The sequence below is a fragment of the Penicillium oxalicum genome, chromosome IV (assembly GCF_001723175.1).
Source record: "Penicillium oxalicum strain HP7-1 chromosome IV, whole genome shotgun sequence".
Taxonomy (NCBI): domain Eukaryota; kingdom Fungi; phylum Ascomycota; class Eurotiomycetes; order Eurotiales; family Aspergillaceae; genus Penicillium; species Penicillium oxalicum.
This window is the reverse complement of record NC_064653.1, coordinates 2,694,056-2,707,721: the sequence shown is the minus strand read 5'-3', so window position 1 is coordinate 2,707,721 and position 13,666 is coordinate 2,694,056. Positions and strand designations below refer to the sequence as shown.

At 53.2% G+C, this 13,666-nt stretch overlaps 3 protein-coding genes across 3 annotated transcripts; all 3 read left to right on the top strand.

Annotated features, from left to right (window-relative positions):
- Positions 1-40: 40 nt before the first annotated feature.
- POX_d05718 (Nitrogen permease regulator 3) lies at positions 41-2,623 on the top strand (the record flags this gene model as incomplete). The annotated part of the gene is made up of 1 exon (XM_050114558.1): positions 41-2,623. One exon carries the CDS (start codon positions 41-43, stop codon positions 2,621-2,623), a length of 2,583 nt encoding a protein of 860 aa, XP_049969509.1.
- Positions 2,624-6,778: 4,155 nt separating this feature from the next.
- POX_d05717 (uncharacterized protein) lies at positions 6,779-9,918 on the top strand (the record flags this gene model as incomplete). Its single annotated transcript, XM_050114557.1, has 3 exons — positions 6,779-7,790; positions 7,847-9,302; positions 9,372-9,918. 3 exons carry the CDS (start codon positions 6,779-6,781, stop codon positions 9,916-9,918), a joined length of 3,015 nt encoding a protein of 1,004 aa, XP_049969508.1.
- A 1,216-nt stretch (positions 9,919-11,134) lies between these two features.
- On the top strand, positions 11,135-12,604 carry POX_d05716 (Stomatin-like protein 2; the record flags this gene model as incomplete). The annotated part of the gene is made up of 2 exons (XM_050114556.1): positions 11,135-11,727; positions 11,800-12,604. 2 exons carry the CDS (start codon positions 11,135-11,137, stop codon positions 12,602-12,604), a joined length of 1,398 nt encoding a protein of 465 aa, XP_049969507.1.
- Between the last annotated feature and the right edge of the window lie 1,062 nt (positions 12,605-13,666).

Genomic DNA, 13,666 nt, shown 5'->3' with positions numbered 1-13,666 from the left:
TTGTCCGATTCCGCGCCGCAGCTGATCGGCAGCACTCCCAATGTCGTCGATTGCACGTCCTCCCGACCCATGCTTAGTCGCGATAATTCTCATTGTACGATCACGGACCGGTCCGCGCCTGGTGTTCAACTATCCGCCGAATCCACTCAACGAAAACCGCCTGCGGACGACGACCAAGGGTGGTCGCCGGGTGTCTCGCACCCGTAGCCGACAAGGATCCAGGAATACCGACTCGAGCTCAAGCTCAGACACGGGACTGAGTTCAGATGAAGATGAGGACGAGAGAGAGCCCCATCATCTGGCTGGCAGCGTCAACGTGGGCACAAATTTGGCTTCGAACCTAAGCGTGAACCTGTCGGCCGGACTCGGACGGCGCGCGAGCAACTTCGGCATCGATCCCCTCGCACTGGCACCAGATGGCGCATCGCCCGGGGTTGCAGAATCTCAGAGAGCTGGATCTATCGGATCTGCCAGACCTTCTTCGTTGCGGAGAAGAGCGGGTGCAAGTTCAGATCACGAGGACGATGCAGGATCCGACTGGCACGAAGACGAGTCGTCCGGAGGGTCGACACGGGCCCCCTGGGAGTCGCTGCTTGGCCTTCCGGGGAGCGTTTGGGAGAAGCTTTTGAGTCCATCTCGCTCGTGGCATAAGAAACGGTTTGAGGTTGGGATAAACGATCTTGCGCTGATCGGCTGGCCGGTGTTCGTGCGTGAGGATGGAACTTGGCGCAAGCAACGCCGGAAGAAGAAGAAGAAAAAGTCCGCACCAGAGTGGGACGGTGGTGAATTGGGACACAATGAAAATTCTGAAGATGGCCAGGGCGAGGATGATCTGACAGCTACTCCTGACATGGGCGGCAGTGTTGCTACCATCACGGAGCTGTCATTAACGGCCTCACCTACCGATTACAAGCGAACCTCGACCGCAAGCAGCAGGCTAGGCAAGCACGCAGAAGATGGCATTGACACCGAGGACAACGATCAGATGACCATGTTCAACGTCGTCTTCGTCATGGATCCTCCCTTACTGGAATACTCGACCCGAATAAAGGACATTTACGAGAACGTCATCAAAAAATTTGCCAAAGCTTTGAAATGGGAGCAAGCTCGAAACGATTACGTCTGGAGGGAATCCCAACATATACTGCAAGTTCGGAGGAGAGCTCGTGAGAACCGTATGGTCGCCGCTTTTCCTATCTGGATGGGGATTCTGGCTAACTGCTTCCACGTAGGAACATCCGTCCACAACCTCTACTCCGAATTGATCAATCAGTCAACGCTAGCAAGAGCCATCTACACCGTCTACAGCAGTATATCCGCGTCAAAAATCGCGTCTGTCTCGTTCAGTCCCGATGTCTCCATCTCCCTTCAGATACCCCCATTGACGTCCACGCCTTATCTAGCTGGCCCAACCGACAGAGCCTATCCCGGTCTGTGGCTGACTACGGCGGACAGCGCAACTCCCATCGATGATCCGCACAGTGAGGACAAAAACAGCAACAATAACCAGAACAATGCGCATCAAGTCCTTGCAAAACATTTTGCCCTGCTTCTCCTGGATAGCGAAGCTGCAGTCATCAAAGACGTCGAGGCTTCTGGAGGCGCGCTGGCGCCAGCCCTCGCTCACTACATTCGATTCTCAAAACCCACAAAGTCCTTTGCACAAATCTCAGCCTCGTCGGGCATCCCGCTATCCACCATACAAATGTTGGCGAGTCATCTGGTGTACTGGCGTCGTGCACGGGCTATTCCTCCAATCCATCAACGAGACACCTACATCGTATCACCCAATTGCGATCTCAGTAAGCTTGAAATAGCCACCATTGCTTATCAGGCCACATTTCCGACGCTACCCAGTCTGCCTAAGATGCTTTCTGCCTTGAGCGGTACCCCCCGGCCTTACGGCAGCTTCATCCCCAGCAAAGACCACAAGGAAACATACTTTTCTATCCTGGCGTGGCTGCTCCGCGGCGGCTGGGTCACACAGCTGCGAAGCTTTGCCCGTGTCAAAGTATCACCCGAAATCAAACTGGGGGTAGAAACCGCCCTTCGTAAGGAGGAGGTCGATCGATACCTTGCAAAAAGCAATGGCAAATCGACCAGCGACGACGAACGCTCACCGTCTCCCAGTGACGCGGATGCCCATTCCTCTTCGTCTTCCTCCCTGGCGAGTCACGGTAGTGGCGAGGAAACACCCATGCCCGGCGGCCGACTCGATCCTCATGCTCGCCTCCAGCTCTCTCATAAATTGCTGGATCGGTCCACCGCGATTCGGCTTTCCTCTCTCATTCCTGCCCCTCAACGCGCGTCTCCGCTCGAGTCTCGATGGCTGGATGAAATCTTGGCCCGGTTCCCCACGCAACCAAACACACTGAGAGGGATGGCTGTGTCGGGCCAGGAACTTGCGCCGCATGAACAGCATGACGTTTTGAGACAACACTGGCCGATCCTGGTGAAGTATTTCAATGGCTTTGATGCGCTGGAAAAGATCCCTGTACGTGAGAACTTGAAGCGCAAGCTGGTTGCTCAGGCTCTGATGCGCCTCGGGTTTCTCACCGGCCCCGTGAGCTATGTTGAACCTGACTCCCGGGAACAAGTGCTCGTCGGAGTTCGCCATTGGTAGCGACGGGACATGCTCTGGTCTCTGGTTGGTGATATGTCGCTGATGTTGAGAATCATCGTTCCGGTTGGCTCTTCCCAAGTACAGGAGTGAAACTGAATACATATTTAATATCACGGGTCATGGGTCACGTCTTTTTTGCTCGTAAGCTACATGATGTACTTGATTCCTGGGTTCTTTCTTCGCCGTCACTGGCATGCTCCGAGTTTTTTCGAGTCGGCACTTGCCATGAGCGAAACCTTTTACAACCCACCTACTTTGAAGTTGAAACTGCTATCTTAGACTTCGTACACGGTGACGTTCCATTACAGGGCTGCAGTAAATGTAGCATCTGGCCAAGGGCATTGATGGAGATATATTCATTCCGACCTATTACCGCGCTCCATCGCTCAAGGGCTACTGCCCTTAGATGTACAGATCTCACCCGACTTTCCTCAATGCCGGGCCTAGAAATACCTCGATCCCCGCCATGCCCCTTGTCTGCTGTGACTCCCTTCTTTGGAAGGTGAGCTGAAAGTAGGCTCATCGTCCCGGCGTGCCGAGGGATCGAACTCGTGCTGGGACCGACCATCTCGATGGGACCATACGTCTGGTTCACGTGACCTGAATAGAGTCGAGATACTATGGTAGACTTGAGGCTTTCCGTTGCGTGGAAGATACGATCTTGATTACATGGACATATTGAGATGGCCAGCTCAATATGACAGTTTAAAACCACTTCAATTCACACCACCCGGTCAAGGGATTGTCCTGCAGTTGTGCTTTCACGTGAAATCTCCGACTTGGGAGTTGGTGGACTCGGACCCAGCGTCTGAGTAGTCCTCCGTAGCAGAGGGTCTCAAGCCCTATCAGGTACAGTACCCGAGAATCCCGTCCCCTTCCAATGGTCTGACGTGATATGCAAATCTGAGATCTCGAAAACGGTGACAATCTGCCATTTACGCTATTTCTCTCTCTCTCTCTCTCTCTCTCTCTCTCTCTCTCTCTCTCTCGCTCTTGATCTGTAGTCATCATCGGTGGTAGACTTACTATGTCAAGTACAGCGTCTGTACCAATTAACGAATTCTCTTCTTGTAGTAGCAGTTTTCGGTTGCGTTGCACTCGCTCCCAGCAGAGAGAGAGACCTGATTGTGTCGCCCGTTGCGACCAACCAACCAATCAACTGGGCAAAATCCTTCGAGCCCGGTGGATCCCGTGTGGTTGAGTGCTCATTCCGTTGCGTACTAGCGGTGCAGATGTACAGTACAATAAGCACATACTTTTTGTACATGGTCAGCACAAAGCACCAGCTTGGACACCTGAGGACTGAGGCTGGACCAGAGTTTTACCACGCCGAGTACAGTACCGGTACGACTACCTCAGCAGTATGGGAAACTTTTAGTACTGATTCTCATCTATACCGTACCTCCTGTCAGATCGATCTGCTCTCTTCTCTCTTTCCCTCTCTCCCTCTCTCTCGCTCTCTTTCTAGAGGTGATCAACTTCAAATGCGGTGTAACGAAATGAAATCGGTCCAGCAACTTTGCTCCACGCGAAGGCCCCCGTTTGTCGACGGGCACAGCCGCTTAGTCAATTTCCATCGGCGGGCTTTTCCATCGTCTCCCGCCAAGCTTGCTCGGGCAGACGGGACGGCCGTTGTTTCCCTCGGTTTAGAGACAAAGTCTTTGTCACGGAAGCAAATCCTGAACGTGGGAGTCGGAAGGGTCTTGGAATCCATCTCTTCTATTGTCTTGCCTGATCACCATGGGCGGATGGGGAAGGCTGACAATGTTGCTGTCTAGTAGAAGTTGTCACCTTGCATTGACTTTCCGGGGGGAAAACGGTATATTGTAGCTGTAATTCATTCTGCATCCCGGAGGACTACACCGGACGACCTGTCTATGTCTGTGTGGGCGAGTTTAGCCTATGGCATGAAGCGTCGGATCAAGATCCGTGTCGGCAGCCCATGGGTCCGGGCAGTACCCGTCCATGAAGAAAAGGATGTGAACCGGTCAGAGATCTCACATGAGCCTTCTGGTCTAGTCGGAAAAAGGAATCTGGCAACACGGCCTTCTTCACCTTCCCCGGACAACTGCAGTGTTCTTCACTCTACAGTCCTCGCAACGGCTCGAGAGCTACCGCGTCGACACCTGGTCAATGCGAGCCTCAGAATATCCTTGCGTGAGAGGTGAGGTCCTTGGTCGAGTGTTGATCGGGAATTCAATTTACAGTAGCAACGTGAGCGAATAGCAAATGATGATGATTCCCAGAGAGCAAACTGGCCCTGCGTGCTAACTTTGAGGCACACTCAACGGACCACGGTACTGTATATTGTCATGGGCGGATATATATGTGTAGGGGTGTACCTGACAAGGCATCCAAGTAGATACTGGTTTACGGTGGAGCACACTCAACCACAACCCCCCTCGAGAGTGATTCAACCAGCTACGATAATAACACGGTGATCTGGCAGCACACAGTCCAAGTCTCCATGGATCTGGTAAAACGCTTGTGATACCAAGGCAGTAATAGCTCAGCTCGTTATTGGATATCACCAAACTCTCGCTCCTCATTCCTCCACTAAGCCGAAAAAAGACACCACGACAGTAGCTCTAACAGCTTACATGCAGGCCTTGTCTGCCTCATCCCATAGGGTTTGGAGCAGGACATTGTGTGACTGGCGTTGACGCTGGCACTGACATGGGCGGGTGGCCTGCCATTTGTGTGTGAAGGCCAAATCTTTCCGTGTGGGGGGAAGACGTACGGCTACGGCTACGGCTCCGAGGAATTCCACAAGGTCTCCATAGTTAAGATTTTTTTTTTTCGTCTCTCAAGTACCTCGATCAGCAAAGTCCCTTGACTGTGGGAGTTGGATCATCTTGCATCGGTCATACAAAATACACCAGGTCAGTATTGATTTACATGCATCAAGGGTCTTCCAATGGATGTTCCTATCAGCTTGTTTATTTGAGTTGTGTCGTATTGTTTGTCATGGCCAACGCGCTCTCGGGTCACTTCAACTCGGTCGTGCTGGACGCTGGGCGGGCAGTTACACCCCGCTACCACAACTCGCGGCCCTGATTACCCAAATAATAATTTTGCGTTTTCCGTCCCTCTTCCTCCTCCAACTCCTACCTTCCTTCACATCTCCCCTCTTGCCTCCCACCCCCCCCTCCCTCCTCCTCCCACTGCGGTCCTGTGCGTCATTTCCTTTCTGGAAGTCCCTGCTTCTTGCAAGACTGCCTCATTTTGACTTTCATCTAACGCACCATAGTTTCATCTCCGTCATCAGAGATATCCTGCTGTGGTTCTTACATCGATCGATTCTGTGATCTGCCTGATTGTTCCAAGCCCGCAGCGCTCAACGCCTTGGACATTCGGGTCACTGAAGATCAAATCCTCGCAGCTTCTCTCATTCCGGAAGTGAGCACCTTCTCTATCTGTCCGCGCCTTCCGCTCAAAAACACCCCTTTGAGCGATCCGTAACTCGTCCCGCCTGGCTCGTGCTACGCCGACGTTTCAATTACTCCAACGGTATTCGTGAAAGCAGAGGAGATTCTCCACGCGTTTGCTCTCCGCGTCGCCTACCGGATCTGGAACAACCGGGACCTCCTTGCCTATCTGTCCAATCTCCAACAGGACAAACTGTGAACAAACACTTGGAGGACATCTGCAGGCCCTGGCTTTTGTGACGTGCATTGGTTATCCAGCTTGTGCGTCTGGTTGTTCATTCAGTGGTGCTTAACCTCTCTCAGGCTGTTTTGCGTCCTAAGAGAAAGACCCCTCACAGGCTCTTCAGTCCCGTGCCCTTTCTATTGAATTCTCCGATCACACCCTTTGATCACGCGACCCCACGACACGATCCTCACGAATCATTATCCCGGATAGGTTATTCTCTCGTGAGCCAATAACTGGGTGTCTTTTCCCACAACATCCTTGACTTCGATCCTGAAATTTCCTGAACGAAGACACCAGGTCACCTGAAACCTGCCGTGAAGCAGGATTACAATTTGATTGAGAACCCTCATCCAAGTGCCACTGGGGCTTGATACCGCTCCACGCGTCAGCGCGTCAAGAGACCTTCTTGACTCCCCAGAAGCATTCTGATCGGTGATAGATCACCTGTCCAGAAAAAAACGCCCCCCCCCTCATCGCCGATTTTGATTACTTTCAGACATAATGAGCACCACTTTCTCCTACGCGCAAGCCGCCAAAGGCGCCTCTGGAAGCGTCTCTGGGAGCGCATCACCCATCAAGGCCGGCTCAACTGAGTCGGAAAAGCCAGAGCCAAAGACTGAGGAGCAGACCGAGAACATGGCACCTCAACCCGAGTCTGTGACAACTGCCTCTGAGACAGAAACGCCGCAGGAGCCCGAGACTTCTACGACAAGTGTCGACAACGATGCCGAGTTTACCACAGTTACCAGCAAGCACGTCCACCGATCCAGAACCAACAACTCCCGAACTGCATCTCCGAGTGTCCGGTCAAATGCTGCTCAATCAAAGGAAACCGACGGTACCCAGGGCGCGAATGGAACCGCATCTTCATCTGAAAAGCAGGCTCAGTCGGATGCCAAGGCTGGAAAGTCTGAGACCAACTCTGAGAAGTCCAAGGAGAAAGGAGAGAAGTCAGACAAAGCGGACAAGTCTGAGAAGTCTGAGAAGTCTGAGAAGTCTGAGAAGTCTGAGAAGTCTGAGAAGGCTGAGAAGGCCGAGAAGGCCGCGCCACCCAAGGAGTTGAAAGCTGCTCCCCTTCCCTCTGTCAACATTTGGCAGCAAAGAAAGGAAGCCCAGGAAGCCAAAGCCAAGAGCACCCCCGCAGTTCCTGCCGTGAAGGCCAAATCAGAGGAGGCCTCGCACGATTCCACAAAGTCTGGGAACAAGAAAAAGGCCACTGATGGTGCTGTGGAGGGCACCAAGGGCAAGAAGTCCGATGGCAAGGGACGTGATGAGGGTATTCCTCCCGTTGCAGATGCCTCTTCGTGGCCCACCCCACAGACTGCTCTCGGCGAGGAAAAGAAGAAGGCACAGGAGAAGACCGAGAAGCCTGAGCGAACCGACAAGAGCCCCGTCGCCCGCTCTCATGGCAAGGAGAAATGGATGCCCGTCAATTACGTCCCCACCGCAGTGTTCAACACCCCTCTCCCAACGCCATCCGGCCGCGGCGGCCGCCGAACTGCCCGAGGAGGACGTGATAGTGGCCGAGGTGGTCCCCACGGAAGTGGCGCTGCCCTGCCGAGAAGACAGCGTCTGGCCAGGCTGCTGCAACCACTACTGGAAAGCAGGGCTCAGGAGAGCGCGGCCGGAACGACAACGGAAGCGCTCGTGCTACGTCTCTGCCCGCGCAAGCCCGGCGCTCCACTAGCGCTGATGTTAGCAACCAGGATGCGCGGAAAGCTCAAAATACCGATCGCGGCCGTGGACCCCGTACTACCGAGGAGGGCGCGGTCAATGGCAAGTCGATGAATGGCGGTGAACATGTACCACGTTTCGTGCGCGACGGCAAGCAGTTCTCCAAGAACCAGGAGGGTCGAGCTGGTGATCGTGTGTCCAAGGGAGCTCAGATGGCTATCGACTCCCAGGTCGCAACTCGATTCCACGACCGCCGCGTTGAGTCTGGCCCCAAGTCTGCGGACGCGAATCGGGATGCCTCCGGTTCTCATGAATTTAACCGTGAACGTGGTGAGGTCCGCGCGGACCGAGGAGGTCGTCACGCCAACAACCGTGGTCGCGGACCGTACTCCAGCTTCAACCCCAACCATCAGTTTGGTATGGCCAACACCTTTGTGCCCGGCAAGCTTGGCTTCAACGACCGCCAGCGATCCCAGCAGCACCCCGTGCAAAATGGCCAACCACAAAACAACCGCATGCCCCTGCGATCTCCCTCATTGCCGGCATCGGGCGCTATGTACAACCCCGTGTACGCCTACCCCACTGAAATCAATACCATGTATCCCTCTTTCTCCAACGTCGCGCCCGGACCAATGAGTGCCGTCCCTTACCAGCAGTACATGGAGCCTTTTGGCCTCATGACCATGCTGTCGATGCAGCTGGAGTACTACTTCTCGGTTGACAACATGTGCAAGGACATGTTCTTGCGCCGCCACATGGACTCGCAAGGATTTGTCCCCTTGGGCGTGATTGCCAGTTTCAAGCGCGTCAAGTCCTTGACCGAGGACTTTGAGATGCTCCGTCACGTCTCGCGGGGTCTTCGAAACGTGGACTACCAGATCGGCGAGGACGGTGTGGACCGCCTCCGACCCAAGGAGAAGTGGGCTCAGTGGGTGCTTCCCGTCGATCAGCGGGATCCCTCCGCCCAGCACGAAGGTGCCCCTGCGGTTCACCTGTCCGCCAACCAGGACGAAAACAACGCCATGTCAAATCATCTCGAGACCGCTCCCAACGGCTCAATGCATCCCGGATCTCGTCCCTTCGTTCCCAATGGCACCGCAAGCGCCCTTCCCGAGCCTCGAACGTCACTTTCATCGGCCGCGCCGGAGTTCCAGCCGTCTCAAAATGAAGTTACCAACGTAGGACATCCCCCGACCCGTCATCCTCGCACGGAAACTACCCCCCAAGCTGAAGACCCCTGTTCAGCTCCCAAGGAAACCCCTGATATTGACGCCTCTCTAGCGTGCGGACTAAACTCGCAAACCACCGAATCGATCCACTCCTCCTCTGGGATGCAGTGGTGCCCCGTCAGGTATCTATAGACCGACACTTTACCTCTTGCAGACTGTTTGCTGACCATGGCGGTCCCCCTCACTCCCAGTTATGAACAAGACCACGATCGAGGATCGCTGTTCAGTTCTCATGCGAATCTCACCATACGACGTCCGAAACGACAGGATCGACTGTCCAGTCAAAGATACCCTATCTCCAAAAGTTTCACTTTTTCTTCTCCTTCTTCCACCCATTACCCAAGTCAGGCTGCCCTGGATTGGTCCACAATCAGCACCGATGCTCAGCGTGGCATTCCCTATCGTTTCTGGTCCATGGCCCTCCTCCGCAACTTCGATTCACGACTCTACAATGAATTTAGACGATCAGCCCTTGATGATCTTCTAACACGACATTCTGATTATGGATTCACTACACTGTTGAGTTTCTACCAAGCTTCCATCAGCAGTCCCAGTCCTTCCCCAGCAGAAGTGTTGACCGACCTGGTTTACCTGTCCTGTGATCAAACAACACGCCTCAGCGCTGAGCTTACTGATATCCTGAATTCGGCCATGACGGGTGGCCTGATGGAAGACACGAATCGTCGCATGATCGACTCGCTCTATCATGGGGTCTATGACCAGAGACTGGGGGCTTAGAGCAATTTCACCGCGTGGGATTTTCTTGTTTTCTTCTTCTTCTTCTTTTCCCTTGTTACTGAAAACACGCGTCTCCTCTTTTCATGGTGTTGTGCTGTCTGATCATCTTATTTGTTCAATGCTACTTTTGTCTGTCAATTAGGGCCAGCATCATTGTGCCCGAAAAGAATTCGCATGCATTCCTGCTTTTTTGATCAATTTTTTTGTGCCATCGCCAAACCATTTATTCCTGGGTCTTCTGGTTTGCCGCGGATCCTTCGGAGTTTTGTTCAACGTTTCCCATTACATTGATTTCGAGTCTCCCCTCCTCTTTCAACGCGCCTTTTGTTTCGGAATTACGGCTTTCTGTGTCTCCAATCAGAATGGTCCCCGGAGTCCGCCATGAGATCCTCGGACAAGATATCCACCGTTTCTTTTCGCCTGATACCAAAAGTCCACCCGCCGGGCTCTGAATTACATCCCTTTCTTCCCATTTATCCGGATCATAGAGTTTTTCTTTTTTTTTTCTCTCTCTTTCCTGATCACCCGCCTTGTTTGTGAAATGTGCGTGTGCCTTTATGCCCTGGCATGCTCTGATGATCGAAACACCAGACCCTGGAGCTTGCAATTTGGTTCGATGGATTTGTTGGCATGTGGGAATACTGGTGCAGCAAAGGGTCGTGTGCAATTAGCAAAATGAAAAGGTGTCTTGTGTCTTGTTAAAATTTTGCCTCATGAAAGGTCCACTTTCAGGTGTGATGGGATCGGGCAGCCTCGATGCCACAACTGAGAACGGCAGTCAACGGTTGTAAACGGGAAACCCAGATATATTATTTCCAGCCCGGGGAATTCCACTGCCACCTGAGATGGTACCACGCTCAATCAACGTTTCTGGGACGAATGGAGTGTCTCTTCAGTGGGGTTTAGTGTCTTAGATGCTGCCCGACAAAGCCAGAGAAGGTATTGGAATGCCGATGAGTCGGCTCGATGGATCATGAACCCAGTAGGAATATAGATGATGTCACATAATACCTAGGTAATTTCCCTTCGCATGATCCAACTGAGAAAACCACTATATAGTACCTAGTAGTTCAGAAGTCATCACATATGTGTCCATGTCACATATCATGCGTATACCGGGCAATTGGCAGGAGGCACGCTGCACGGCAGCGGCGGCTTTACTACGGAGCAGAGCGGAACTCTGTAGCCTTGTTGCCTGAGGCGGTATCCGTGGAACATGACCGATGAGACAGCTCAGCTTACCTGGATCATCGTATCCCGTCCAGTCTTCCCTGCTTTACGCCACCGCCTCCTCGACTTAATCATAGAATTCAAGATGGAGGGTGTAACCCGCCAGGCTTCGAGACTTGTTCGGTCTCGTGGTGCGAATATCCTCACTCACCAGCGTCGTCTGCCTCGATCAGCTTCCACGCCGTGCGTGGCCGCGGCACAAGCCCGCTCCGTCTCCAACTCTCCGCGCCACCTTGCACCAGAATCCATCTTCAGCAATTTTGCAGCCGCTGGTGGCCCTCAAGGAGGTGGTTTCCCTTCAACCTACTTCACGAATCGGCAGACCCTCCCCGCCAATACCGTCATACGTTTTGTCCCGCAACAGACAGCATGGATCGTCGAGCGCATGGGAAAGTTCCATCGCATCCTGGAACCCGGTTTGGCTATTTTGATGCCATTTATTGATCGAATTGCATACGTGAAGAGCTTGAAGGAGTCGGCGATCGAAATTCCCAGTCAAAATGCCATCACTGCGGATAACGTCACACTGGAATTGGACGGCGTCCTGTACACCAGAGTGTTCGATGCGTACAAGGCCAGGTAAGTGACTTTGAGTGCAGTCTCTCAATGCGTCATGGGAAAGGGCGCTAACCGCTTGTCTTTGCAAACCAGCTATGGAGTCGAAGATGCCGAATACGCCATTTCTCAACTTGCCCAGACGACTATGCGATCGGAGATTGGTCAATTGACCTTGGACCATGTTCTGAAGGAGCGTGCGACGCTCAACACCAACATCACACAGGCCATCAATGAGGCTGCGCAGGACTGGGGTGTTGTCTGTCTGCGTTATGAGATCAGGGATATCCACGCCCCCGAGGGCGTCGTGGCCGCCATGCACCGCCAGGTCACCGCGGAGCGGTCAAAGCGGGCGGAGATTCTGGACTCGGAGGGTCAGCGACAGAGCGCCATCAACATCGCCGAAGGTCGTAAACAGTCGGTGATTCTCGCATCCGAGGCCTTGCGATCTGAGCAGATCAACCGCGCTTCCGGTGAGGCCGAAGCGATCAAGCTCAAGGCGGAGGCTACCGCTCGCGGAATTGAAGTCGTGGCTCGTGCTATTCAGGATGGCCAGGAGTCTGCTCAGGGTGCTCTCAGCCTGCGTGTGGCGGAGCAATATGTTGATGCCTTCTCCAAGCTGGCCCGTGAAGGCACCGCCGTTGTTGTGCCCGGCAACGTTGGTGACATGGGAGGCATGATCGCATCCGCCATGTCTGTTTATGGTAAGATCAGCGAGACCCAGGCGAAGAGCATGGCTGCCAAAGCTCTTGGTAAGGAGGGCCATGTCTCCGGTGGGATGTCTGAGGTCTCGCAGCAAAGTGGCAGCGAGGCTGACCCAGCCCTCGCTGATGAGCAGTCGCAAAACAGCATTGCCCAAGACGTTTTGGATGGATTCGACGAAGCCAGTCAGAAGAAATGAATCTCGGCGAGAGAGTTGTAGTGATTGACGCCTTCTTTCCAGCCATTCACCGATTCACCCTTTCCCCCGATGTATGTTAATCTGAACCTCTCCCGGTGTCTTTTTTTTTTCTTTGGGTCGCATGCGAGTCCCGTCTGCTCTTTCTGACGACGAGCCTTCACTTCACCTGTACTACTCTCTGCGTCTGAGCATTTTCTGTCTCGTCTGCGCCCTCGATTTTCAGGCCAGACATTCAAACTATTGGCTCACGTGACGTTCGAGTCATTTGGCTGCTTCTGGCGCCCTTTGTATTTCTACTCCTAGACGAAGATATTGTACCTCTCTACTGTGACAAGGAGTGACGATGATTAATCCAGACGGGTGTTTTGTGTTCCCCATCACAAATTCATGTAAACTTGGATCATGTAAAGAGATGAATTACCTGCAACCTAAGTCATCAAATGTGTGGCAGGAGCCTCAAGACGATGTCATGTTAATCAGCTCCATAGTGAACGGCATTAGTAGATCTCGGACCTCGAGGCGGTCCCAGCCTCATCTGGCCAATTGATAGCCCTAGAACTCTTACCGATCTGCATCGTTCCAGAGTCAAGTCTCTCTTGGAAGTGATTTTCTTTACACCAATGGGCATTTAGTGTCATGACGAAAAGGACATTAACAGTATTCTTGAGAGAGGAGAGCTTGGGTGGCTACGTAAACAGAACATGATCTTGGGGGGTGCCTGAAGGTACCCAAGTGCCTGGCCCACCCGGGCTGAACCCCGATAAAGTCATACTCGGGTGACAAACCGGGGGCTGTGTTGCCCAAATGATGCATGCGACTTGAGGATTGGGGGGGGGGGGGGGGGGTATTCCAGGCGGGGACAAGCCAGAATCAATTAAATCAAATACGAAACAATCCGTTAGCTATGGTAATTCATTGACAAAGAGTTTGGGTGCCTGATCGAAGAATTTGGGAGATTGAATCGACGGGAGTGGTGTATGTAGTACCAAGCACCTGATCCATTTAAAGGTAGAACGCGAAAAGGAGCTCGGGCCACGACGAGCCAATCTGGAGATCGCGACT